Source organism: Ammospiza caudacuta, chromosome 1 (genome assembly GCF_027887145.1).
Source record: "Ammospiza caudacuta isolate bAmmCau1 chromosome 1, bAmmCau1.pri, whole genome shotgun sequence".
NCBI classification, from domain to species: Eukaryota; Metazoa; Chordata; class Aves; order Passeriformes; family Passerellidae; genus Ammospiza; species Ammospiza caudacuta.
Window position 1 is genome coordinate 25300519 of NC_080593.1, and position 27723 is coordinate 25328241.

Genomic DNA, 27723 nt, shown 5'->3' on the forward strand with positions numbered 1-27723 from the left:
AAAGAAATCCAGAAGTAAATGTACTCATTTTGTGACCTAATTTTCCCGTATACCTCTCTCTCAGTTGTTCTTTGTCTCCAGCTAGCAGTATATTCCTTTACCTTCATGCAGTTAATCTCTGTTCGCATTGGAGGCATGGGTCTCTCTCATCATGTTAATAAATTACATGATTCAAGCTAAATTCACAGCTGTTGTTTTTAACCTGTACTTGCTTGCATATCTGCTGCATTTCAAACTTAAAGGTTTATGGTCAAACCTCAGCTTAGTGTTGTTGTAATTGAGTCTCACTCTATTGATTGATCCTTATTTTGGTTGATTGCAGCATGAATGAGGTTGGGCTTGATCATGGAACCCTTAGTGGGTAAAAACTGCTGCCTTTGACACCAAATCACAGAGAAGGGAAGCTAGCAGGGGAGTTGTACCACTTTTTCATTGCTGTTGAGTGGACTCTTCCAGCTGTTTTTATCTGTTTTTAGTCAGGATAGAAATGGTGGCCTTGAATTGCATTACTTGTTTCTCAGTCCGTGCTTTTCTCCACTCTTACAGATACTACAGCAGCATAAAACATTCAGCAGCACTGGACAGCATGATGTGTCTTATTTTACTTATGCTTTGAATGTATTTATGAAGGATTTCTAGGAGCATAATTTTGTTAAAGCAGCCTTCTTCTTGCATCATAATAACTAAAAATCCATGTGAGATAGGTTTGTGAATTCTTGTAAAATATTTATCATTTCCATCTTCTTGGAAGAGAAAACAAAATGTTTCACATTGGTGTGAAATACCCATGTGAGTGGGTATTAAAATTGCCGTTGAATCACTGCTGTCTTTTTGGTAGCTTTGTGGTGGCCATAGCATAGTTAATAGACTAGCAGTAGTATTTAAAAGTATTTTTATATTTCAACTTTAATATATTTGCTGTTTAAAAGAAATGGATGTGTACTAAGAGCTCTTTAGGCGGGTGAAACCCCAGGTGGCAGTGACCCAGCTCCTGTCACTGCCCTGGGCAGCCAGCTGGCATGTGTGCTCCATCCAGGGACACCGTGAGAGACCCTCCAAGCAGGGCTGTAAAAGAGCAGGCTTCTGGAGAACTTTGGAATGTTTGTGTAGCTATCTAGCAGGGTGCAGTGCTTTATATTATTAGAGGAACAGTGGTAAAGGAAAACGTGGCCACGCAATGATGTCTTCTGTAGGTTGTCTGTAAAAGAGGAAGAAGAAATGTGGGAAGTTGTTTTCCTTTATTTGAAGGGATGAATATGATATATCCATGGGACTGAGGCTTAGTAAAATTATTACCACTAGTAATACATATTCTTTCCTTACTGCCAAGTGCAGACAGTTTAATGAATTAGGCTGGCAAACTCTGATCTCTAAAATATGAAAATGTGCTTTTCCTGACTAATGTTTCTGATGGTCTGAATAATCACTGGTTGAAGGCCATGTTGAAAGTATGATAGTAGGTAGGATAAATAATATAATCAGGTTAATTCAGTCACTGTTAAATTACTGCTTTAGAGATTAAATAAACCTGTAAACCTGGTTAGCTTAAAAAAAACCCAATGGCTGTGTATATTGCTGATCTAAAAATGTTAATGCATAATATGGAACATAATCCCCATGATATTCATAGGTGATGTAAATGCAGATTAGTAATCTTCAGGTCAAGCTTTGTTTGAATGAATGTTAACTGAAACTTCATGAAGCCTAAAGACTAATACAGAAATACTATACAGGTTATAATTTCAATGTATTTGACTCTGTTAATGTTTATTAATAGTGCATTTTTAATGAGTTAAATTAATTATTTTAATTATTTATATGCATAGACCAACGTAGACATTAGGGATCACCTTTTGAATTTATAATCAAAAGCAACAGAAACTTACACTCAGTTGACTTTTGCAACCGTACTTGTGCTTCCTTGAATAAAAAAGCACAAATTTAAAAACCTGAAGTTGGAATGAGCAGGAGAAATTTGTCTTTTAAAGCCTTTTCAAACTTTGCAATATCACAAGACAAAAGTAGTAGCTAATTTAATAATTTGGAAGTCTTTTTTGGAGTGGATAGCTGAATCATTTTTGATCTATTTCCACAGGTTTTCAATACATACTCTAATGAGGACTATGACAGGAGAAATGATGAAGTTGACCCAGTGGCTGCATCAGCTGAATATGAACTTGAGAAGCGTGTGGAAAAGTTGGAGCTCTTCCCAGTCGAGCTAGAAAAAGGTATCGTGTCTGTGTGTCATTTCCACTTCCTGTGACACTGACATACAAGTTTGAGGAAGTCTACACATACCTACAGAGTCTATCTCGAATTTCCATGAGTTGGTTGTATTTACTGTGGCTTTTTGGATTTCAGGAATTGTTCAGTGAGGAATTAAAGAAGCAGCTCAGAGACAGGCAGTTTTTATCTTCTTAAGAGAATTGTTTAGTGATACTCCATTAACATGATTTGACACAGTGTTTGTTGTGATACGTTCATTCTTTACTGGAGGAGTAAAAATCTTGTCTGTTGTTCTATGCTCCTCATAAGGCTGCAGGTGATACTTTTTGTGTGTAATTTAAATGGTAGTCAAATAGTTTTCTTAAAAGGGATCAAAGTAATATTAGTGTTATTGACACAGAAGGCCAAGAGGAACCAAAGCATAAATGCTTACCTACCAAATAATGTACAGATAAATGTAAGAATTTTCTGCTTTTTCTTGCCTCTTTCACAGATGAAGATGGACTTGGCATAAGCATTATTGGAATGGGAGTTGGAGCTGATGCAGGCCTTGAAAAACTGGGAATATTTGTCAAAACAGTAACAGAGGGTGGGACAGCAGAAAGAGATGGCAGGTAAACGAGACTTTGTATTTCGGAATTTTATCAGCAAGAGTTACTATAAATTATGATTTTCATAGGGAATAGTTGTTTGCTTAACATATGTCATGGTAATCCAAGCTGTAAAGTTGATCAACTTCATTGGAAAGGTCCAAGTAACTGATGTGGTTCTGAGAAGAACTAAATTGGTTCCATGAGTTTAGACTTTTAAAGAAGAACAAAGTTGCCAAAGATAAGTGTTTGTGACTACTGAGAACCCAGATGCTTTAGCATGAGTAAGGCTGCTGATTCCAAACTCTGTGTCACTTTTGAAAGTAGTTTCGATTCTTAAGGTGTTGAGCTCCCACCTCTTCTATTGGCTTCAAGCCAGCTTTAGATAGGCAATACTAAAAAAATAATTCAGTTCAACATTGGATAATTTGGTCTCTCTGCATATGATGTCCTTGCAAAGAGATCTTGACAGGCTGGATCTATGGGCTGAGGACAGCTGCATGAGGTTCACCAAGGCAAAGGGCCAGTCCTGCCCTGGGTTCACATCAGAGCTGCATGGGGTTCACCAAGGCAAAGGGCCAGTCCTGTCCTGGGTTCACATCACAGCTGCATGGGGTTCACCAAGGCAAAGGGCCAGTCCTGTCCTGGGTTCACATCAGAGCTGCATGAGGTTCACCAAGGCAAAGGGCCAGTCCTGCCCTGGGTTCACATCAGAGCTGCATGGGGTTCACCAAGGCAAAGGGCCAGTCCTGCCCTGGGTTCACATCAGAGCTGCATGGGGTTCACCAAGGCAAAGGGCCAGTCCTGCCCTGGGTTCACATCAGAGCTGCATGAGGTTCACCAAGGCAAAGGGCCAGTCCTGCCCTGGGGCCGCAGCAGCCCCAGGCAGGGCTGCAGGCTGGGGGAGGAGCAGCTTGAGGGCTGCTCAGCAGAAAAGGACTGGAGGTGCTGGATATCCAGAAAAGGACGGAGCTGGATATCAGCCAGGATGTGCCCATGTGGCCAGGAAAGCCAAAGGCATCCTGGCCTGGACCAGCAGTAGTGTATCCAGCAGCACCCAGGCAGGGACTGTGCCCCTGTGCTTGGCGCTGGTGAGGCCACCTTGGGGGCTGTGTCCAGCTTTGGGCCTGTCACTGCAAGAAGGACACTGAGGTGCTGGAGTGTGGCCAGAGAAGGGGAACAAAGCTGGTGAAGGGTCAGGAGCACAGGTCTTATGAAAGGGAGCTGGGGGTGTTTGAGCTGGAGAAAAGGAGGCTTGGGGATGACCTTATCACTCTCCACAGCCACTGGAAAGGAAGTTGTAACCAGGTGGGAGTCAGTCTCTTCTGACATGTCTCAAGTGAAAGGGTGAGAGGAAATGGCCTTAAGTTGTGTCAGGTGAGGTTCAGATTAAATATTAGAGCTTTTTTTCAATGAAAAAGGCATTGGAATAAGTTGCCCAGAAAGGTGGTGAAGTCATTGTCTCTGGAAGTGTTGAAGAGGCATCTGGATGTCGCACTTGGGATGTGGTTTAGGAGTGATTGAGCTGCTCAGTTGATGGCTAAACTGGATGGTCTTGGAAGATCTTTTTCAACCTTGATTATTCTGTGATTAAGGAAATAATTAGTGTGCCTGAATATTTAAACTTTTACTAAATGCATTCCTTTCAACTTTACTAACACAGATTGTTCATACTACTTACTTTGGATAGTCTTCTATTCTGGGGTTCAGTTTTCACACCTACAGCACTGAAAGTACATTAATTAATTGGAATAGGAAGCTGTACCATAAACCTTGCCCACTAAAGAAGTGAACTGGTGTGTGTAGTCCTATGTGCTAATACAAAATCTGCTTGCTTATTTGGTATGTGCAAGCTAAAGAATTCCTTTTCAACATAAAATATTTCATATCATATGGGGCACAGTTATCTGTGTATTATACAATACCTGCCAAAACCAAGTCAACCTCTTCTCAGGAGACAGGAAAAAACTTTACTATGTAATCATTTAATAATGAAAAGAATTCTTAAAAATCTTCTAACCCATACAATTTTTCATTTTGTCCTTAAAAATAAAGTGCTTAACTTTGTAAATTTTCATGCCAGTAAAATATTACTTCTCTGATATGTAAGCAATTAAATCAACTTATCTGCATTCTCCTTTTCTGATTTTAACCATTAATGTCTTGTTATATTAGTCATAAACAATATGAAAATATTGTTTATAAATAAGAGTGGGAATAAACTCTTAAGATGTTGATGATGTCTTCTAAAAAATACATTGCAGTAACATGTTCCTTGTTGAACACCTCTAACTTTTCAGCCAGGCAAAAAATTGTTCTGCTGTGGAAACCCCACAAAAATTTAAGCAGAAGACTGTAGAAGGCAGGGGGTTGCAAAGTTTAGTAATGTTGCTTGGAAACTACTGAACTATGTTGTCTTCTAGATTGGGCTTGGGGGTGTCTTTAGAGATCTTGGCAATAAAATATCATGTTGAAGGCCAAGTACTGATTTATCATAGGCTTAAAAATTATGAAGGGAAATGAAGCTGACACCTCAAGATGTCATGACTTTATCCATTACTTTAAATTTAAGTGAATGTTTTTCTGAAGGGTATGCTTGACCTCACCTAGAAGGCATTAAGCTCACGACTGGTATTCTTTGTAAAATTCTCTGGTTGAAAATCAGTCACTCACTGCTGCTCTGTCATGATCTGTAATTTCTTTTCATCTCATTATTCACATGTTTGAGTGGGCTGCAGAAGTTAATGTTCCATCACAAGTCTGTTCTTTCATTTCCCTAGATGGCATCTGAAAGGAACTTGTCAGCTGAGAAAAAATAATATCGTTCTTTGACCATTCTAATATTTGTGTTGGTTTTCAACTGGCAGAATGTTCAGTCAGCTGAGAAATAGGACTCTGATTTTCTCTTTGAGAGTGACTGATCATTCACTTGGGAAAGGGATATATAATCCTCTCAGTCAGGACCAGACCATTCTGCATAATAAAGTGCATCAACTGTAAAGGGTCCTGTTAACTTCATCTTTATGAAAAGCCTACTTAATCATTAACACTGATAGCAAAACAAAGTCTCCAACCAGAAAATAAAACTTCTTCAGTAGTTGCATCAGATATTCTGAATAATCGCGTAGCAATCTTCCACCAGGTTCTTCTGAAGCTACAATTTAAAATGTTACAGTATCTGTAGGATAGTTGTTCTATTTTTTATTGAAAGACCTATCAAATTATCATACAAAGTACTTGTCTCCCCTGGAAATACAAAATCTGCAAAGAGGTTTCTCAGTGATTTAACACCCCTGGCTTGATTCATGCTGCTGTAGACAAAAAGGTAGCATTTAGCTGTCATACTTAAAGGTTTTGTGTGCCAGTGTATGCCCAAGGAGGGTGCTTCAAGATGAATCCAAAGGCAAGCAGGTTGATAAGTATTAGGAGAGGTTATTAGTAGTGAGAAAGATAGGAAATCAGTCATTAGACTGAATATGAAAAATAAAATCTTTTCCTGGATCAATCAATCAATAGCTGCTTCTTTCAGGTTATTGTGGTGATGTGTCATTCACTTTATGAAGTATTTTGATAGCATTGGGAGCAACAGTTTTGAAACGTTGCATAGTTCTTAAATTGAACTCTAGAAGATGTCTCTGCACAAATTAAATTTTTCAGTTCATCATACAGAGCAATTGTGCAAATAATTTTTTCAATTGTAGTTGGTTTGTTTCTATAGTTGCTACTTCATTGTTATCTGCAGGCAGAGTTTAAAGTCATGAACATTAGAAAATAATTGTCAGAAGAATTACCAATGTTATTAATGCTAAAAGCAATACAATTTCTGTAATTCAGACTTTGGCAATCCAAGCCTAATTTTTCATTCGTGTTTGAAGTTAGATTTGACACAGGGGGCCTGGAGCTCCTGTCAGAATGGGCTTTCGGGGAGGTCCTCCCTTTGTAGGTTGAATGCATATATGCATATCCTATCCTATATAATTAAAATATATGTGTAAAGGAGTATTGGAGAACAGTGTCCATAAAAATAAGAGTTGGAAGTTTAAAAAAAAAAGTTCAAAATTAGATGAATATTGATGCGAGTGCTGTATTTCTCAAATGTTTCAGTGCAAATTGAAATAAAATTCTGAGTTTAAAATGTCAGATATGATTTTCAAAATAGGAGTTTATAGGCTGCCTTTTTCAAGGGAGAATCTGCCTAGAACACAGTGACATTCTGTAGTGTGAGGCTGCCAAAGAGTAAATACTGTATTTCTTACTCATCACTGGAATCCAAAGAACAAAGATGCTGCTTGAACACATGTAAAACTGCAAAGCAGTTCCTCAGACTTGACAGAGAAATTAGTGCTCCAAGTACAAATGCTTCAACATTCTGTTGAAGCCTCTGTTTTTTGAAAAGAAATCTTATCACTAATATATCCTAAGATGTTAAATACATTAATTTAGGTATTTTCATATAATTTAAATAGGATTTTTTCATAGCTGTTTCTTGGTTGCTTTGTAAACTCTGTTATTTGGATCAATAGAATCCATGTAAGTGCTTGAAAATTGCTCCCTTTGACTAGTTCTGGATGTGTTTGTTTGGTTTTTGTTTTGAAACTATTAAGAGATCGTGCGTTTCTAAAGAACAGTATAGCAGTCATCTTCCAGGGATTCATAATCCAGAGGAGTCCAGTGCCTGCTGTAGGGATTTTGTAGCTGTGCTTGCTTTAGATAAAAGCAACATGGCTTTCATCTGTCTAAACTTCTTCTGCATTAAACAGCGTATCAGCTGTAAATAGGTTTTTGGTCTCAAAAAGAGAGTCCTCATTACAGCAGTCCAAGTTTTATGATTGTGTGCAGCAAGATCATGCTTACACTGAGAATTCATTTTTTTGGAACAAGTTAGATGAAATATCTTAAGATAGTATGTCACAATTGGGTCTGATGCTTAGTTCTTTTCTCCACAGATGAGCAGGTTGTTTTAGTTAAATACTACATTTTTTTTCCATTAGCATGAAATGCCAGAACTATGTCTTATGCTGTTTTTCAAGATTGGCTTAGGAAAGAATGATATAAGAGCTGTTCAAGTATCTCATTTAATTTAATTCATATGACAAATTCAGGAGTTTGTGTTGCTGTATTTCTATATAAGGAAAGAGACTGGATAATTAATCGATGATATTAACTGTAATGGTAACTTTGAAGTTGGATTTATGAGATGTCTGTGTGCAAGGAATGATGTGTTTTTCATATTTACCTCAATCATTCTATGACTGAGCTTTTGTTTAAGGTCAAACTATAAAGATCTCTCTATGCTAAGTTTTGCTGAAAATTTGGAAGAATTCATACAGTTATTTATGCATTTGTGTTCTTTTTCCTGAAAGGATCCAAGTGAATGACCAAATTGTGGAAGTTGATGGCATCAGTCTGGTTGGTGTTACACAAAATTTTGCTGCAACTGTTCTTAGAAACACCAAAGAGAAAGTCAGGTGAGTATTTTAGAGGGAAAAAAGAAATTTAAATTAATACTTAAGATTACTTGGCTTCCTTTGCAGGCCTTTCAGTTTGCCCAGGTACAATCAGAGGCTTTTGGCCTCTATGTCTTCTCTCCTTTGATCTCTCCTTTGATTCCGAGAGAGGGATAAAATACAGTATGACAGTTTTGTTTTGGCTTACATTTTTAAAGTATTACAACCAAGACAAGCTGGAATTGCAGACAGATGATGACTATGCTATTCATCACTAATCTAGATGTTCATGGACTTCAAGCTGTTTGCATTAGTGGGGATGATGAAGGTCATGGTGTTGGTCAGATGGAAGCTGCTGCCAGTGATCACTTCCTTGCTCCACCCGTGGGGACACTGACCCTGTTCACGCTCCAGGGTTGGAGCAGGAGGAGATCAGCACTCTGGTCCCTCAGTTGCCACCTCAGCACAGAGGACAGGAGAGAATTGGATGCAGTAGTGATAACAGCTGCCAAATTAAGGAGAGTAATCAGTATTAATTAACCGAGCTCCCAGCACCACCTGTGGGTTTCTCTCTGCGCCTATACTGTGGTTCATTGTCCCCATAAAAGTCCATAAATCAATGAACAGACTCAAAAATGTAACATATTCTGCGAGTACGCTTCTGAACTTGTGTGGTTGTGAGTGCAAAACTATAAAATGTCATTAATAAGAGCTTTGTTTCCCTAGAATTGAACTGGTTTGCCATTTAAGAACCTGTGCAGTCACACAGTTTTCAACAGCTTGGTAATTTCAGTAAAGATTCAACTCTACAAAATAAATCCAGAAATATCTTTGACATATTGTAAAAGCAGCAGCCATTCTGAAGTCACCTTTTGGTTCTCTCTAGGGAGTACAACTGAATTCTTTAGTTAATGAGTTCAGAGCTGACTTCTTTTGAACCATGACTAAACTCCGGGTGGTAATATATGCAGACGCCCTCAGATGGTGGTGCTCTATGTTGGAAAGCACACTTCCACTAAAATTCCACAGCTGATCCTACATGACATTGAGGAATAATGCTGGGATGTGGATTCTGCACAGAATCTTGGGGGTGGTTGATCAATCTTTTATTTGAGAAAGGTTATTTAGGAAAAAAGAGAATATTTGAAACTGTAATGTAATTATAGGCGAGTATATTTTTTGTGTAACATTTACATTTGAAGTTACACCATTACTATTTCTGCAAAGACTCACACATGCTGTGAGTGTTCCTACTGACTAAACTATGAAAATGAGTATATACTTTATTAGGTTTTCTATAGTTGGGACCTTCAAACATAAAATCCTTATGATAGAGAATAATGTGTTCCTGTGTTTCGGTACACAGAGCAAATGTTATGTATATTCTGTGTTTGATGTTCTAGTTCAAAAGGAAAAAGGAAAAAAGAAAGCACTCACATAAAACATACCTATTGTATACATTTAGAATCAGCTCAGTTTGTGTAATTATTGCTGCATAAGTTATGGAATAGAATACTTGCTTCCATGGGAAAATAATGGAGGAAGAAAAAATCATAAAGTGGTTTTCACACAGAACTCCCACAGTCTTCTCTTAGGAAATAAATTACAGTGAGACTGGTTGCAATCTAGACCCTTGTCACAAAATAGGGAGCTGAAAAAAGTATTTCTTCATTGTTGTTGAGTTCACATTGTCAAGTGTACTGTGCACTGGGATCATTGGCTTCTGACAGGTCTCATTTGTCAAAGAGATATTTGAGTTTCTTCATTTTTCCTTGTAAGATTAAGATACTGAGTTTTCATGGAAAAAATGACCCAGTATGTTACTGTCAAAACTAGAACCCAAAAAAGCATAGAATAATACTCAGTTAATAATACATTTCAAATACTCTATGAGTTACAATATAAAATGTTACTAAAATATTAATAATGTATACATAAAGAGCATACCATGTGGTTGGCAGTATCTTACTAATGTGTATTTCTAATCAGAGGAAAGAAATGGGTAGAATTTGGTGCAACTTCCTCAATTTTTTTCCATTTTAAACTTCATGGAAAAAAATGCTCGGAAGGACTTCTTTCTGCTTTATGCAAGCCAGCTGAGAAATGCATGATGTTTTCCCTGATTTGTGGTAGGCTGGGAGTGAGACTTGACAAGGTAGCCAAGCCTTGTACGGCACAGACTCCTGCTTAGCTTCTGGTCCAGTCCTGGATGGTGTTGTTGCTTGATGCTCTACATTGGTTTTAGTTGCACAAAATGAAAAATCGTTCCAGAAAGCAGTTTTTTGGAGAGAGATATTTCAGTATGCTTGATGTTTCGGCTTCAATACAGGTTTGAACATTTGCTTGTAAAGAAAGTAAGAGCTAATATTGATGAATTTAGATATGAAAGGAAATAAGGTATTTTTAACTTCCTGATTGTTCTTCTTTTGACATGTGGCAAAAGAGCCCTGCCTGCTGCTTGTTTTGTGGTGAGAAGAATTGGTTTCTGACAGATCCTCTTTCCTGCTGTGTTAAAGCTAGGATGGAGAATCCCTCATCTCCACCTTCTTTGGCAGACAGTGAAAACCTCTGCACTTGAACTGCTCCAGAACATTAGGGATACCATGGGAGGGTCTGCTGGGGCAAAATGCCTTTCTTGTCCCCAGCTGGCAGCTCCTGCCTGCTGTCAGTGCAGGGAGCAGGGCAGAGAGCAGGGCAGGGCAGGTAGCAGGGCAGTGCAAGGAGCAGGGCAGGGAGCAGGGCAGGGCAGGGCAAGGAGCAGTGCAGGGAGCAGTGCAGGGAGCGGTGCAGGGAGCAGGGCAGGGAGCAGGGCAGGGAGCAGGGCAGGGCAGGGAGCAGGGAGAGGTGCAGGGAGCAGGGCAGGGAGCAGGGCAGGGAGCGGTGCAGGGAGCAGGGCAGGGAGCAGGGCAGGGAGCAGTGCAAGGAGCAGTGCAGGGAGCAGTGCAGGGAGCAGGGCAGGGCAGGGCAGGGAGCAGTGCAAGGAGCAGTGCAGGGAGCAGGGCAGGGAGCAGTGCACGGAGCAGGGCAGGGAGCAGGGCAGGGCAGGGAGCAGGGCAGGGCAGGGAGCAGGGCAGGGCAGGGCAGGGAGCAGGGCAGGAAGCAGTGCAGGGAGCAGGGCAGGGCAGGGCAGGGCAGGGAGCAGTGCAGGGAGCAGGGCAGGGAGCAGTGCACGGAGCAGGGCAGGGCAGGGAGCAGGGCAGGGCAGGGCAGGGAGCAGGGCAGGGCAGGGAGCAGTGCAGGAGCAGGGCAGGGCAGGGAGCGGGGCAGGAAGCAGTGCAGGGAGCAGGGCAGGGCAGGGCAGGGAGCAGGGCAGTGCAGGAGCAGGGTAGGGCAGGGCAGGGAGCAGTACTGCTGCCCTTGGAGCGCACCATTCCCATGGCAGTGCCATGAATGATCCGTGTCACTGCAGGAGGCAGGAGCAGGGTCAGAGGTTGCTGCTCCATAAACCCCTCCTGCCTTTCCTGGGGAGGATGTCCCAGCTGACTGCCAGTGTGTAGGCGGTGTACAAGCACACCTCACCTGATCCAAGGCAAGGCAGCTTCACGAATCCTTCCTTCACAGGAGGAATCACGTTCACAATTACTTGCATATCTGCTGTTCAATAGTGTCAGCTTGATGGGGTTTATAGAACTGCTTTAATAGGCATAGTTATCTATGTGATCATAGCATACAGAATCTGTGCCTTTCTTTTGCCTGGTGTCCTGTACACACAGAGATCTGTGTGCCTTTCACTGGCATTACTTCACGTTTATATCTCTCAGCATTTGGTATCTGAAGTCATTTTGTCCTTAATCTAGTCAAAGTGCATGCTGGTTTTTATAGCAGGGTTTAGTATGTGAGATCAGTTGCAAAGAAAGGACACTCAAGAATAGAATGACATTAAAGCCACTTGTTAATTCTTTGCAGTAAATGCAGTCAATACCTCTTCAGAGAGCTTGCATAATACCAATACTTAGTGATTTATTTTTCTCCTTTGAGCCTTCTGAACACTTTGAATGATACTGACAGTGGAAGTCGTTGACCTAGAATAGATTTTTGCAATTTTTCTACCAGAAAAAAATGTATCCAGACTCTCTGTAGCTGACATAGTAAAGAATTTGTGAAAATGAAGACATGGCTTTTACCTTTTGAACTGTTCTAGGTGAGGCTGAGAGGAAGTGAAGGAAGAACAAATGTAAAAAGCATCTGCGGTTATTTTATCCATTGTTTGCAGTATTGGATTATCCAGCAGACTCATCATACCATAATGAAAGATCATTGGCTCAACCAGTTTGACTTCCACAGTGATAATAAATTAAATTATTCTTTCTTATAATGTTTTCTAGAAAGATAATCAGTATCCAGCAGATGTACTCTGGTAGCCTATGAGGCAAAGGCAAGAGATGGAATTCTTTCATAATCCCAGCTGGCAATCAGTTTCTGCTTTTCAGGATGAGAATTAGTGTCCTCGTGACTCTAATCAGGCAAATACAACTATGAATGCTATTTCAATTGATGTAAATATCAAGTCTGCTATAATTTTATATAACTGTTTAGTTCACTAATATCTCACATTAGCAGATTTCAGAATTTGATTATATACAGGAGGGATTTGAAATGTGTGTTGTTTTCAATATTGTTGACTGTTGCCCCTACTCTAAGATTAATGCTTCAGAGGGCAGTGCCACACTAATACCACTAATTGTTCTGTGCTTCTTTTGACCCCATTTAGGATGTAATCCATCAGCTTGAAGTTTGCAAGTGGTGCCTGCAGTCATAAAAGATAGGATAAGGAGACGGCTTGACAGTGGGAATCCCATCCTGTCATGGAGTTTCTCCTGTATTGTTTTGCTTGCAGTCTCCCCATGGACTGTGATGTTGAGTATCAGGCCTGTTCTTTGAGGCTGCTTGGGTGGTGTTTAGTCTTTGTGACCACACTTTCTTCCCCTGTTCATCATATTGAAAGGGTTCTGGGAGACCCTACGGTCTCTGCCAGAGAATGCTCACTCAAAGAGCTGTATGCCTCTAGGGAATTTTATTTCTTTTTCCTTGAACATAATCACAAGAGGAAAAATCTAGTTCTTTCATAGAGAAAACTTTATCCTATTATCATAGTTACTGAATACAAAGATTTGTGCTCACACAGCTCTGGGAAAGGCAGGGTCCCAGGAAAGGAGGACATGGTTCTTGGAAGACTTAATGCATTGATAAGGAGAAAGGATCTTGCATGAGAGAATCATCAAAAATCCCAGTCTTTCATATGCTGCTTGTATACTTTTAGCATTTTTACTTTCCTCTGAAAGGTTTCTTTTAAGGAAGTTAACCAAATTCAGTGTTTTACTGGAGAGGCAAATTTTAAATTCCGTGTCCTCCTTCCGTATCCTGTTGTATGAATGTGACTAAACATTTTCCTGGCTTCCCACCCTGTTGCTAGGCACTGAGCGGATGCTCTCATGGTGCCTTCTGAGTCAGTTCTTGATTTTTTTTAGGGAACCACACAGAGCCTGTGCAAACCTGTTTGGTGGTTTATCATGACTTGTACCACCCTGAAAGTTATTAATTGTTTTAATTCTAACCTGCCAATGAGTTTACCTGCTTTTGTTTATTTAAATTCTGCTGAAATGGATCAAAGTCTTTGCTTCTTAAATAATTGGTTAGCCAATTTTGCCATGTCTAATTAATCTTCTAGATCATTAAAGAGTATGTTCTAACAGCAGCATTGCAAATAACCAGCCCTCTGGCTTTTCACTATTCACTATTCTCTGTTCTAATAAAGAATAATTTATTGACATTTTTTTGTTTTTTTCTTATTTGGAAAGTTTTAATTCAAAGCTGGGTTCTGTCTCAACTCCCAGTTAGTTCATAGCCTAAATTCTATCTCGTACTAAATTGAAAGTGGAATCTTTCATACAAATTTTCACATTTATATAGCTCTTATGCAAGGAGCTATAAAGGGTAAAAAGTAAAAATAATTGGTTGTTCATTAACATCAACTTGAAATGTCATTTATTCCTTCCTCAGCTAATTCCTCACCGCATCTTGAGATGAATTTTTTCAGAAAAATACACCATTTCCTAAAATAGTATTTGCATGCCTGCTGTTAGTTTTGTTTGCCACCACAGCATCTGGAAGGGCAGTTTATACAGTCAGGTCTTTGCAAGGGCTGAGGCAGTGCAGGGGACAGATGAAATCTGCCTCAGGTCCCAGGCAGCAGCAGTGCCCCGATGGGAATGCTGCTGCTGACAGTAACACTGAGCAGCCTGCCTTTGTTGTGCCTGCCTTGTCTAGGTGATAATCCTCCTCTCCCAGTGTGCATGCCTGTGCAGATTTTCTTTTGCTCCTTCTGACTTTTGACTGCCTGTGCTCTTACCCTGTGAAACAGTTGGGTTCTTAAAAATTTGCAGGCATCCTCCATAGTGCAGATCTACATTGTGGCATAGGCAAGACTGCTAATTACTGGGTAATGAGACAGGACCCAAACCAAAAGATACCACACTCCATGTCTGCTTCAGAGAGCTGGGTTATGTTATCTGTTTTCAGGGGGTTGTGGTTTTGTTCTTCCTTTCCTTGTCTATTTTTTTTCCTTGAATCCAAGTGCCGGAGCTGAGGAGATGAAAAAGAGAAGGGAAGAAAATCCCTTTGCTCTGCAGTGCTGATTGCTGAGCTGGGACTTCATGCTGGGCTGCTTCAGAAGCCATGTGTGCTTGGTGCACTTTCTGCTTCTTTGATAAACCTGATTTATGGATCCAGCAGAAACTAAATGTGTGGTGCTGTGTGCCAAAGTAGGGTAAATTTCTCCTGTTTAATCCACTGTGGTTATACTAAAGATTCCATAATAGGTTTTCTTTCTGGTTTCTGCAAAGTACTTCTACAAGCACTGGTAATTGTCCTGTAGGACTACCGGTCTAGTGTGCTGAACGTGAAAAGTTACTCCAGAGTCCTCTGACCCCTTAGGATGGGTGAGATAAGACTGCATTCATCACTGCTTAGCTGGTTTATATTCCTTGGCTGTGCCTGTGGAGTAGACAAGCTGTGCCTTGGCCTGTTCTTTGTGCTGGGGCCAGCTGGCACCAGCATGGTTGGGGCTCCTACGCTTAAAGAGTTGTACCTTTCTGAGCAGGGGGGCCATATCCAAAGTGTCCATTGGAAACATCCAAGCTGACTCCTAGCCTTTGCTAACTCCTGGACTGGGTCTGAGTATTCTTTAGCAGAATATTACTTAACTTGGGTCAAGCTGTTTCCAAGACTGTTTTAGTGATGTAAAATACAATTTTAATATGATGACCATTTACTAGTACTTGGAAGCATTCCCTGGCACTCTGTGATTTACTGGCATAAACATAGCCCCTGTGTCTTTATTTCTTGCTAATTTGAATTTTATGGCAATTTTAAAAAAAATATTTGCGCATTTGGACAGGAAATTATATGTTTGAGTGTGAAATATATAAAGAAATAATAATTTAAATATTTTGTCTGAATTACAAACTATTTTTCTAGGTATTGGAGCATGACTTTTAAAATTAAATATAGCATGAATGAGTAAGGTTTAGTGGGACTAGATTTCATTAGGAGCAGCTTTTCTTTTCTTTTCCTGGAAATAGGAACAACTTGATAGGTTTTGAATTAGTTCATCCTCCACTTGGTTGGATCTAAACATAACCTCCTAATCCTGCAACTAAAATATCATCATATATGTTTATTTAGCTAATTATTTTACTCCTTCATCCAAGATACTATTTTGTGGAAGCTCCCACACAGTTTTGGTGCACCTTGATTAATGGGATACAACATTGTGACAGCTGGGCAGAAATACCTGCTGTTCATCCTTGCAGGATAACTGTAGCATCCTTTGCACCAAACTGTATGGATGGTGCTGTAGGAGCATTTAGCTGGACTGTGCTGTGAGGATGGTCTGGCTTGCCTAGAATCTGGATCATCTAATCATCCAGATTAAGGATGTGGTCTGAACTCAGAAGCTTACTGGTGACCTACCTGTATTTTCTTCCTGGATTTCTTCCCTGTGGATGCCACCAAGGATGAGAGTGAGGGAAGACAGATCTCACCTGAAAAAGCAATTTGCTTTTTTTTTAGAAACATGGCCTGCTAGCACTTGTACTTTCTGAACAGAGGTGTCTGCATTCAGGTATGTTAAAGCACAGATTTACAAATGTGTTTCTTTGAAGTGGTCATTCCCATAGGAGTTGTGTGGTGCTATAGCAAATGCTGATTAAATCATCACCCTGTATTCAAGGAAACCTTTTAAGCAAGGATTTTGTTGGAATACTGTCAGGCTGTCTGGAAAGAGATGGAATTGATTCTTAACATGCACACTCAGAAGAACACAGCAATGTAAGGACTAGAACCTGGAGAGGTGCCAAAACATTGAATCCCTTGGCTAATTTTGAAGTACTCTTGAGTAAAGCTAATGTGTCAGTGAGGCCCTAGACTAGAATTGATTTCTGGAGGAATAATTAATTTAAGTGCACTGATATTATTGTGTGGGTTTTTTACATGACTGCCTAATTGTCTGACTCAATATCCATTTAGTGTTGATAGTAGCATGGTTTATCAGGGGCTTCTATCCAAGATGCTCTGGAGAGTCTGCTGAGGCTTTTCTGATGCTTAATCTGTGATTTTGCTGCTTATCCACCTGTACCACTGATACCACTGTTTGCCCAGAAAGCAAACCACATCCTGGGCCAGCACCAAAAGAGGAATGGCCATCAGGGTGAGGGAGGTGATTCTGCCTCTCTTCTCTGCCGTGTGAGACCCCACTGCAGTGCTGCATCCAGCTCTGGGGTCCCCACCACAAGAAAGATGTGAACTTGCTGCTGTGGGTCCAGAGGAGGCCACAGAGTTCATGAGAGGGCTGGAGCACCTTTCCTGGAGAGAGTTTGGGAGTGCTGGAATTGTTCAGCCAGAAGAAGCAAAGACTCAAAGGATAATTTATAGTACCTTCCAGCAATGAAAGGGGGCTTATATGAAAGAAGTAGAGTGACTTTTTACACAGATAGTGATAGGACACGGGGGAATGGTTTTAAACTAAAAGAGGAGAAATTTGTGTTAGAGATTAGAAAGTTCTTTAGTCATGGGGTAGGGAGGCACTGGAACAGATTCCTCAGAAAATTTGCAGATGCCTCATCCCTGGAACTGTTCAAAGCCAGACTGAATGGGGCCCTGAGCAACCTGATTTAGTGAAAGGTGTCCCTGCTCATGGCATTATCCCTTCTAACCAGAAGTGGTAAGTTGAGGTCCTTCTGTCTGCTTTTAAATGCAGGATACTTCATCCTGGGTCTAGGCACAAGGATAGAGGCTGCAGAACTTCTGCACAACAGTTCATCTTACTGGCAACTCGATCTCCAGGGTCCTTGGAGGCTCTTCCCAAAGTCTGCTTATCTGTACTGGCTCCATGAGCCAGCATCCTGCACTAGATATTACACAGATTGCCCTCTTAGATGTTTCTTATGTGACCTTGAATAACTGCAGTCATCACCACTTTCATTCACTGATGGTCATCACTTCATTGTGTTACTAAGGGTGCTGATCTCCAGGCAGAGTTCCTCTCTTGTTTGCGTTGGAGTTTTGGATCGTTTATCAGTTATCTCCAGGCAAATCTTTTGTATTTCCTTCTACCAGTCCTCTTGATTCCAGCCTAGTAGCTTTAAAGATTGCTGTGCACATGCCTATCTCTGATGCAGGGCTGGGCTGGGTGGATTTACTGACAAAAGTTTGCACATGAGGTAGATAGAGTAGCAAAGGGCTGCAATCACAGGATTTTCAACAGCCTGCAGGAATGTGCTGAGAGAAACCTTATGAGGCAAGAGCTGATGACAGTCTGGCATCTGGAGCAGCATCCCTTGCAACACTGTGAGCTAGAGAGCAGATGTGCAGGCAGCATCCTGGGAAGAGGTGGAAAGAACATCTTCAGAAAGAAACAAATGGAATGTCAGGTGCCTTATTGCTGTCTCAGCTGCCTTCCATGAGGCAGAATAGATGAATCCAGATTCTTCATATTTTTGGTACAAAGGGACAAAATAACAGGCAGTCCAGAGAAGTTGCAGCAAGGGTAATTCTGACCAAGGCCATGGCAAAGTTGGCCTTCTTTTCAAGTCAGGGGCTTAAGGTGTACTGGTTTCCTTCCAACTGAAATAATTCAGAGTGTTTATGAGTTTCACATAATTTCATATCAAAAGGTGTAATGGAAGCTCATAGGTTGTGAATTCCTTATGTGTAGTCAGTTCTGCATTTGAGAGTGCTGTTTGGGAGAGGTTGATCTTGTTCATTGTAACCACACAAATTCCAGCTTGTGCTGCTGTGACTAAATAAAACTGCATTCTTAACAGGGTTCACGCCCCTTTTAGCACTTCAGATTAATTATGTGGCTGTTAACCTAATGGAAGCAGCCAGAGAAGGTAATTGAAGACATCTTGAAATAAATTAGATAAATGGTAGCTGAAGCAGCTTCAGAGTTTAAAGCTCAGAGGAAAACCATTTCAAAAATCATAGAATGGTTTGAGTTAGAAGGAACGTTAAAGTTCATTTAGTTCCAACCTCTCTGCTGTTGTCAGGGATACCTTCCACTAGAGTAGGTTGCTCAAACCCCCATCCACACTGGCCTTGAACAGTTCCAGGAATGAGGCATCTGTCTGTAAAACTCCCTGAATGAATTTTACTGTACATTTTTTACATTTGTACATTTACTGTACCAAACTGTATTTTAGGAAAGGTTAGAAGAGAAGATTTTGAATACTGTTACAGCAAACCCCCCCATTCTTTCTTAGAATGTGTTTGCTGTATTCTTGATTTTTGTTGAATTTAAGGAAACCATGCTAATGTATTTTTAACTGAGCACATAATTCCTGAAGTATTTTCAGGAGAAATCATTAACTCATTTCACTAAAAGTGTATGCTGCAGAACTTCAGTTTTGCATCACAGATTTGATGCCTTCATATATTTTTTAGTACCAGTTATTTTCAAAGTGGAAATGTTTTAAAATTAATTTTTATAATAGTGTTTCTGGTATCCATAGTTGATTAAAAAATCAATACGTTATTTCAAGAAGCACAGGTCTGCAGATCCTCTTTTATTAAAAGCTGGACATATGCAGAAAGCTATGTATCAGGTGTGCTGTAAAATATTTAAATCATGGATTTCAATGCTTTCAATTTCAGTGAAATGCTTTTCTTAACCACCACTACTGTAATTAATTTTCAATTTCTCAAGACACATAATTCTTTTGGATAACTCTAAAATCCATTATGGAGTCAAATATTAATTATATTTCTAGCTCCATCCCTGTTCATTTCAACCACAACCACAAAGAATATTTCACGGCTGGTAATTCAGCTAAATTGCATGTAACTCTTGAGTATCAAGGGCAGTTCATGCCCTGCCTCTCTCCTTCTCCTTCCTTCTTTTTTGCAGACTTCAGAAAAAATCAGTAATGACCTAAAATTTAGTAATGGCTGTATCATAGATTTGCTGGGGCTTATTTTGCATTTGCTGGCTTTAATAATCTAGGGGAATGGAATATTATTGTAATGTGGTTTAAAGGCTGTGAAATACTCATTTGTCTCATATCTAAAAACATGACCAGCTTCTCAAATATATTATTGCTGACAGAATGTATAGTTTTTTCTTATAATACTTCTAGCCTTTGAGATTAAGTAATGAAGTCTGAAATGCATGTGATTGATTTTGTTGAGCCAAAGTAATTTGAAATATACAATTGGCTACTTTGTTGAAGTGTGTGTATTATGGTTCAGTGATGGATTTTTTGGTGAGTGAATCACAGCCTTATGTCTCTTTTTCATATTTAAACACTTCAGATTATGATATTTCTTGTATTTAAAGCTATTCTGTGAATAAATATCTAATTAATGCTTAGAGTTTTAATTACTGCCCCTGCTTTACGGTTTTCTAAGTTACTTTTATTTGGCTCTCTTTAAAATGTAACTTTATAATTTATGGTTTATCCCAATTACCAGTTAAGTATAATTATATGCATGGTATTCTTAAGATTATGGAATGCAAAATGACAGAAAGTTTGGTTTCATTTGTAAAAGCTGTAATTGCTAGGAACATAGTATCCCATTTTACAAATTTAAAATTCTTTGTCTAGAAGTGACATCAATTGTAGATTGAGCGCTTCTAAAAACTTTTTTTCAGACATTTTGGATATGCCTCACTCTAAAGGAATAAATTTTCATAAGATAGAGCATTGCTAGTATATTTCTGTTTTGGAAAATATTTGCTTTAAACTGTGTCATTGCTTGGAGACTTTTTTTCATATGTCACTGAACAGGTTCAAGTATCATGGAGTAATTTCATTCTTAAATGTGATTCAAGTCTTGAAAGTCCCATCTCTGTGTTCTGTGTCTTTGACATGTGAAAAAAAAAGATTCAATTAATAAAACTTCATATTTTTACATCCTACCTAATTTTGTTTTTCTGTATGAAAATATTACTGCATTATAGTCTAATGTGTTTAAAGCCATTTCTAAAATACCAAGATTTACTAGACTTTGGATGCATTATATGATGTCGATTCTAAGTTTTCAGTGTAAAAGGTGATTGTATTGAAGTGTTTTGAGTCTTGTATTTTCCATGGAAGGTAAATTACCAGGCAGAAGGCCAGAGGGAATCCAATATTTGCATCACTTTGTGTGGTTTCATAACTTTACACATTGAGGGTCTCCTTCACATGTTTACAAATGTGGTGCTCTCTCTACTATGTGTAATATACTCATGCATAATTTTGCTTAAAATGTTTTTTTAAAGTAGAATTCTTTTTTCCATAATCGATTTTAATTTGTTTCACATCAGAGGAGACAAACAAGTAGCAGATACGGGTTAAATTCTTTTTAACTTCCTTTAGTAATTTCCAAAGTTCATTGTTCCTCCCAGTTGAGTCTGAAAACATGACTGGTTTAGTCTTCGTAATACTTGGCTCTAAAATCAAAATTTAGAGGAAACAGGATCTGTGTGTGAGTCAGTATGCAGAACAGATGAAGTGTAGGGGCCATGAAGAACAATTCTTTTTCTTTCAGCCCAAGGTCTTTATCATTACTGAGAACTAATGTCGTATTTTGCAGTAGTGGGGTATGAGTGCCAGACTGTGATCTGGTTTGGTCAGGATTAAAATGCTGATGTTATTGCCTTGATTATCTTCTAGTTTCTGCAGTATTTGCTGCTGATGTTTTTAAGCTAAGACACTTTATTGCAAATTATTTTCAGAGCACCTTGTGCCATTATTTCAAATGGAGTTACTAATTTTCACCTTTCTTAGCTTTTTTGCAGTAAGTAGTAGCTTGGATATTTTGATGATGTGGAAATAATCTCCAAATTGCAGTCCTTTCTGTAGTGCCTGACTTCATTTAATCTGAAAATTTATTTGTCATAGGAAGTAGACCCAGGGTCATCCAGTGTTGGGAAGTTGGCTTACACATGGATGACAAATCCCAAAGGATTTTAACAGTAATAGGCAGTACAAATGAAAAGAGTTTTCATACATGAGATATAATGCACATTTATATGTGATTTATACATATAAATATGTATAAATTTATATGTAAAATTAAAATAATAAATTCATTCATTCAAATAATAAATTAAATTAATCATTTGAGCCAAATGTTGTGGGAACAAATAATTTACTATATCCAGCATCTCAGTGTCCCTTTATTGTGCTTGTCAGCTCTACATAATACTTCTTTCATCTATAATTACCTAATTATCTTTTTAGCCTTCTAAGAAAATAATTCTTCAGCTTGACATCTTTAAATTGTGCTTTTGTTCAATAATTCACAGTGTGTTGGTACTGTGTAATGGGTGTTTATGATTAGTTCTGGAGATAAAAACATACCTAAATATGGTTATGCCACTGTGCTGGAAAAAAAAGAAAAGGGGTTACAATCCTAACAAATTCTGAGTTCTAGTTGCTGAAAGCAAGACTGAGAAGCATTCTTGTAAGTCTCAACCAAGAAAGAGGCACTTCCCTTGTGTTTTGTTTAGCCAAGGAAGTGTGCACCCAGTGTTCAGCAGTAGCTAACAGTGGAGAAAACGTTCCTTAGCAACAGAAGTTCATTAAATAAAAGACAGAATTAAATGCAGCTTAAAATTAAGGAAATTGTGTCTGTCAGATTTTAAAATGTGGAAGTAGATTCTGTTTTCTAAATTGGAGGAAGACAAATATAATAGCTCAGAAATGGAAGAGAACTTCTAAGTCATAGAGGGGAGGAGTTACTCTCATGCCTGTTCCTTCCACTATAAACTGCCATAAGTGTGCCTGTGCTCTTACTGTGCACCCATGACAGCCTGGTCTTCTGGCAAATGCATGGCTCTGAAGGGAATGGAAGTGATTGTACTTTAATGAAACTTGGAGTGGTGGCTTGTCATGGTCCCTTCTGTTTTGCCCCTCCTGTCATGGTCTGATCACTCCTGCACACAGTGCCCTTGTGACAAATCTCATCCACAGAACACATTTGGAACAGTCAAAACTGTGCATCTTGGGAGAAAAAGGCTACCCTCTATACTAGAAATGGCTAAAACCCTAGAACTTCACTAAACAGTGGGAGTAAAATTTTTTCACTATTGTTTTGTGTAGGTTTGTAATTGGACGAGAAAAGCCAGGACAAGTGAGTGAGGTTGCGCAGCTGATCAGCCAAACTCTCGAGCAAGAACGCCGCCAGAGAGAGCTGCTGGAGCAGCATTATGCACAGTACGATGCAGATGATGATGAGGTAACAGACTGTCCAGTCTTTCACTCTTTGGTGTTTTTTCATGTTCTCTTTTCTATTCTTAATTCCTTCTTTTTACTTACCAATCAGAGGTCAACTTTTGTACCTTTCCATTACTTCTGCTGATGATTTTAGTGTTCCAGAAGAGCAAATACCAAGTTGACTGATGCTTCTGGAAGCCTCTTCCTTGAAAGCCTATATCTTTCTGAAATAAGGGAGTAAAGCTTGTTTGGTTGTGCACTGAAACATTGAAGTTTTGTGAAAATGTTTAAATTTTGTGAAACCTGGTAAAAGTTGCCCTCTAACTTTTAGAGGGGTTGAGGATGTTGGGCTTTTTTCCTAGAAGAATTGATATTCTTTTTAAGTCTGAATGTTTTCTGAAATTCTAGGTAAGACCCCTCCTTCCACACTCTGTGATTTTGTTTCTGTGTGAACAGATATTCCTCAGGATAGAGAATTGCCTACCTTCTCTGAAGTGCATATTCATGCTTACAATTAGTGCCAATACAAAAGTTTCAAAAGTAACAACTCTGTGCAGTAAAATTTCCATAATTTCTTTCCATTGTCATAAAATTCCTAGTATGCCTAAATACCAAGATACTTGGAAAGATTACTTTGAGAGCATTTTCAGAGACTATTGCTGTCTGTGTTGCTCCCTAAATAAGCTGCTGGGTTTTGTAACAAACTGCTTCCTTATAGCTCAAGCATACTGTCATCATTTCACATCATCTTGAGTAATATTATTTGTAATGCTGGACTCCATGTATTAGTGTGTTTTCATCCTGGGCTGAGTGGTTTTTGTTTTTTTTTTTTTGTGTAAGAGAGCAGTAGATAAGGGGAGATAGAGAATTCATTATATGCATTCAATTCAGGTTAGTTTTTGTTTTTAGAAAAAAAATTACTCTTGACATAAAATCAGGATATACTCAGATTTTGAAACATGCTATTAAAATAGCAATATGTCAGAACAATCAGAAGTACTAAGTAAAAATCCTGTCTAGCCCTAGTAAGGCTTTCACTTACTGTAATTTCCACTGATATTAAGAATAAAAATATTTCTATATACCTTAGAATTAATCCTGTCACGGGGACATATGTAACTCATATAAATTAAGAGCTGTACATACATGCATATGTATGTGTGCCTGTGGGAGAACATAAAGGATAGAAAAATCCATATCCTCTCTGTTCCCTCCTCAAACTACAGAAACATGCAAGTCTCCTTCTCTTTAGTCTAGAATTAAATTCAAGAGAAGTTTCTTGAAGGAACTCTCTTACAATCTCTTCAAAAACAAAATGGAACAACTAGGCTTTGGGAAAAGAGACTTCTACAACTCATCACAGTGTGCTGTAGATGTCAGGGTTTGAAGACTTTCAGTACCATTTTATGGTGAGCATAGTCTGATTCCTTTCATACATTGGGCAAGAGAGGGGTGTCCTAAATGCCTGATGATCAAATCTGTCTCATTGTGTACGTGCATGTAGAGGGGTGTGTGGCTGACCTGTGTGATTGATGCATTGCACCTTTTATCTGTGGGACACATCCACCTGCAAAAAATCTCAAATGTTTGTGTTTCTTACCTTCATGCACCACACAGGTGGTGTTACTCAAGATTTGGCAATAAGGAAAATGTTGTTAAACCCCTATTGATCATTACTGGTCCTGGTAGTACTTCAGCCTTCAGTAGGGGTTGTTAAAGGTGCTGATGGTGACACACACACTGGCCATGCAAGTGTTTCCCAGTACAGTACTGAAAGAGAACAGGGATGAGTAGGTATGAGTAGGTATCAGGTACTTTCTGTGATGTGTCTTGTCCTTGCAATTTGGTGGTTACAAACTCTTAGGTCCTGTCCACTGCATAAATTTTACACAAAAGATACTATATTCACAAAGTGTTTTCTGCTGATAGAAACAGTGTTTTCTGTTTTCTGTTTTCTTCAGATCATAAAGAGAAAATAAAATTGGGCAAGTTTTTCCCAGATTTTCCTTAATTAAGGGAGTTAAAGGTATCTGTTCTGATTCTAGCATTACACTGAGGATGGTAACCATCTCTGTGACTATGAAATGATTTTTGGCAATGGCCTTTGGAGTGCAGAAGAGAGTTTTGTGTTGCATATGAGGAAAGGAGGAAGAAAGCAAACGACATCTACTGGGGGAGATCCAGATGATCTCATCAGTTATCTCTTTTGTAAGGAGAAGGAATTAGGCCTGGGAACAAATGCAGTGCTTAAAAACTACATTATAATCATTGAAGTTCATACCCATTTCCTACTTGATGCCATGTATATCTTTGGGACATGGGTAGTAGGACATTCAGAATAAAGGCTGAGGTTTAGTTACTAAGGTAGGCAGTGTAGCATGTTCCCTTTGTTAATTAAGAGACTTACCAGAAATGGATTTTACTGAATACCTGCAGTAATCTGAATATTACTATTTTTTAGCCTCCTGACTATCCTATCCAGGTCTACTCACATAGCTTGCACCATTCCCAGATATCTGGCATGATGTAAACTGTGATCTAATACACATTAGACACAGTTCAAAGATATTTTTGGTCACCACAAGCACTTCTGCTCCATTTACTGTCAAATATGAGCATTACTTCCTTGAGCATACCTTGCTCTGTGTGGATAAGTCTGGCTGGGTTTATGTTGCTGCCAGACACCACCACCAGCCCTGCATTCTTTGGCTCTGGTAAGCAGAGCACCTTTTGGGCAAGACAATGTCATTTTGCACTGGCTGAATGAATATCTATAGGTGTACAAAAACCACTGCTACCCTTTTGAGTCTTTTTCATCAGAGGGAATAGTGACTCTGACTGCTTGGAGTTCAGGAGTATTTGGATTGCCAGTGTGAAGAGTTTGGCATTGAGACAGCACAGAATTACAAAGGTTGCTCAGTCTCAGAGCTGTCACGCCATCCTGCTCATTTTCCTACACTGTTTAAAATATGTTACCATGGATCTCCAGGTACAGAGCTGCATAAATAAACAAGAAAATGATCTTGAGACTGCCAAATTCTGAGGCTTCAAGACTACTACAAGGACAGCAATAACATTTTAAGTTTTCCAGAGCAAGAAGTCAGTGATCTTGTTTGAGTCCTGCAGTCATAGCACATGACTTGTGTTTGTTAGAGGTGGTTAAACCACAGGAAGAGAATGTTTGCCAGCCATGTGTAGGGTCTGATGTTTTATCTTGCTGTGTCACCGGCTGGCTGGATTTCCTCTGTTTTGGAGCTTCTGAAAGTCTTCATTGCCCAAGGAGCCTGTGGGTATTTTAGAAGGATCCAAGTTATTTTAAAAAGCAGTATTCTGAGACAGTTTTGGTTTCTGCCAGCTAGTGGGCAGTGGACTTGAGTTGGATACTAAATTTAGAGATGCAGTGTTAGCCTACTGCCTTCTCATTCCATTGCCTTGCAGAAATGTTGCCTGACAGCTATTTATTGAGTAACATTTACACTAATACATAGTGTTTCTAAAATACATATAATTTACTGTGTAAATAATACTTAAAATTCATCATTTACTATATAAATGCCCTGCATCCCTGCATTTCAGAATGTGCTGTTACCATTTACCATGGGCTGCAGGTCCCACGGGTTGCAGGATGCTTTCAGATGCTCCTTCATTTAACTTTTTGCATGGAAACATAAAGCCCTTGTGCAGAACTGATGAACATGAAAAGAAAATGGATGTTCACAGTGGAGTCCATGCAAGGACCAGCAGGATAAGTGTGCATCAGCTCATAATTTGTTGTTAAGCTCCCACAAGCCAAGCACTTGAGCCAGCAGTATCAGCTATTTCTCAAGTGTTACATACAATAGGCAGCCCTGGCATTTCCTAGTGAGTCTGTGCTAATCCCAGTAAAGCTGGGAGAGTATGTTGCCTCTAGATAGCCTGCTGCACAGTTTGCCCATCACCAGTAAGTCTAGCTTCCTAAAATCCTACATCCTTTTAATTTGTAGCATCCTGTCAGAAAATCAAACTCAAAGGTTTTGAAGTAGGCACTGTCTTTGTATTTCCTACTTAGTGTGCTAAGCATGACCTGAATCTGTATCCTTGACTGAAACCTTTTGGATTCCTCGTGTTAACACAGTGTTCTGTGCATATGAGTCAAATTCTGACATTTCTTGGAACTGTGATTTGGACTTGGTATTATCTTCTTCATGTTCTACAGCAAATGACAAAAGTCAGATAAAGCAGATGACCTATTCCCCAGAAGGCTGCATGGGGTGATGCAAAATGTGAAATTAATAATATATTACAGGATTCTGTTCACTCTGTGGCTACAGACAAGTAGTTTATTGCAAGTCATGTTTTATAATATCACTAATAGTCAAACTAATATTTTGTTCATTTTAAATTCTCATTCATTAGGACATGCTGAGAGCAAAGCAACATTTAAAACCATTGAAGAAAATCTTGACACATGCAAAAAAAAAAATGGCAGTGCACTTGAATGTCTTAACATACAAAGAGTACATTTTTTTAACCAAATCTCTCAGAGAGTACATTTTTTCCCACATCATTAATATGATGCATTCCTGTAAAAGCAGTGATTAATACTATGCCATTATGTTTTTCTTCACTCTTTTGAAAAAATTAAGTATAAGGCATCAAAGAAAAAATCAGATGAAGAAGATGGGCTTGAATTATTTTTATAGTTCCTCAAATGGTGTTCCCTGATTGCGGGAGAGTTTCAGCAGGAACAAAAGGTGTAGCTTGATGCAGCCTTTGTTATGG

The 27723-nt window shown here is 39.2% G+C and overlaps 1 protein-coding gene across 5 annotated transcripts in view; it reads left to right on the forward strand.

The window, feature by feature from the left end:
* Positions 1-27723, forward strand: part of PPP1R9A (protein phosphatase 1 regulatory subunit 9A) — a 132426-nt gene that overhangs the window by 66776 nt on the left and 37927 nt on the right. For all 5 annotated transcript variants that reach the window (XM_058818340.1, XM_058818332.1, XM_058818347.1 and 2 more), the window contains exons 3-6: positions 2096-2228; positions 2720-2840; positions 8180-8284; positions 22849-22984. In XM_058818340.1, the coding sequence (XP_058674323.1) occupies positions 2096-2228; positions 2720-2840; positions 8180-8284; positions 22849-22984 (495 nt within the window). The remainder of the gene's footprint in view (positions 1-2095; positions 2229-2719; positions 2841-8179; positions 8285-22848; positions 22985-27723) is intronic.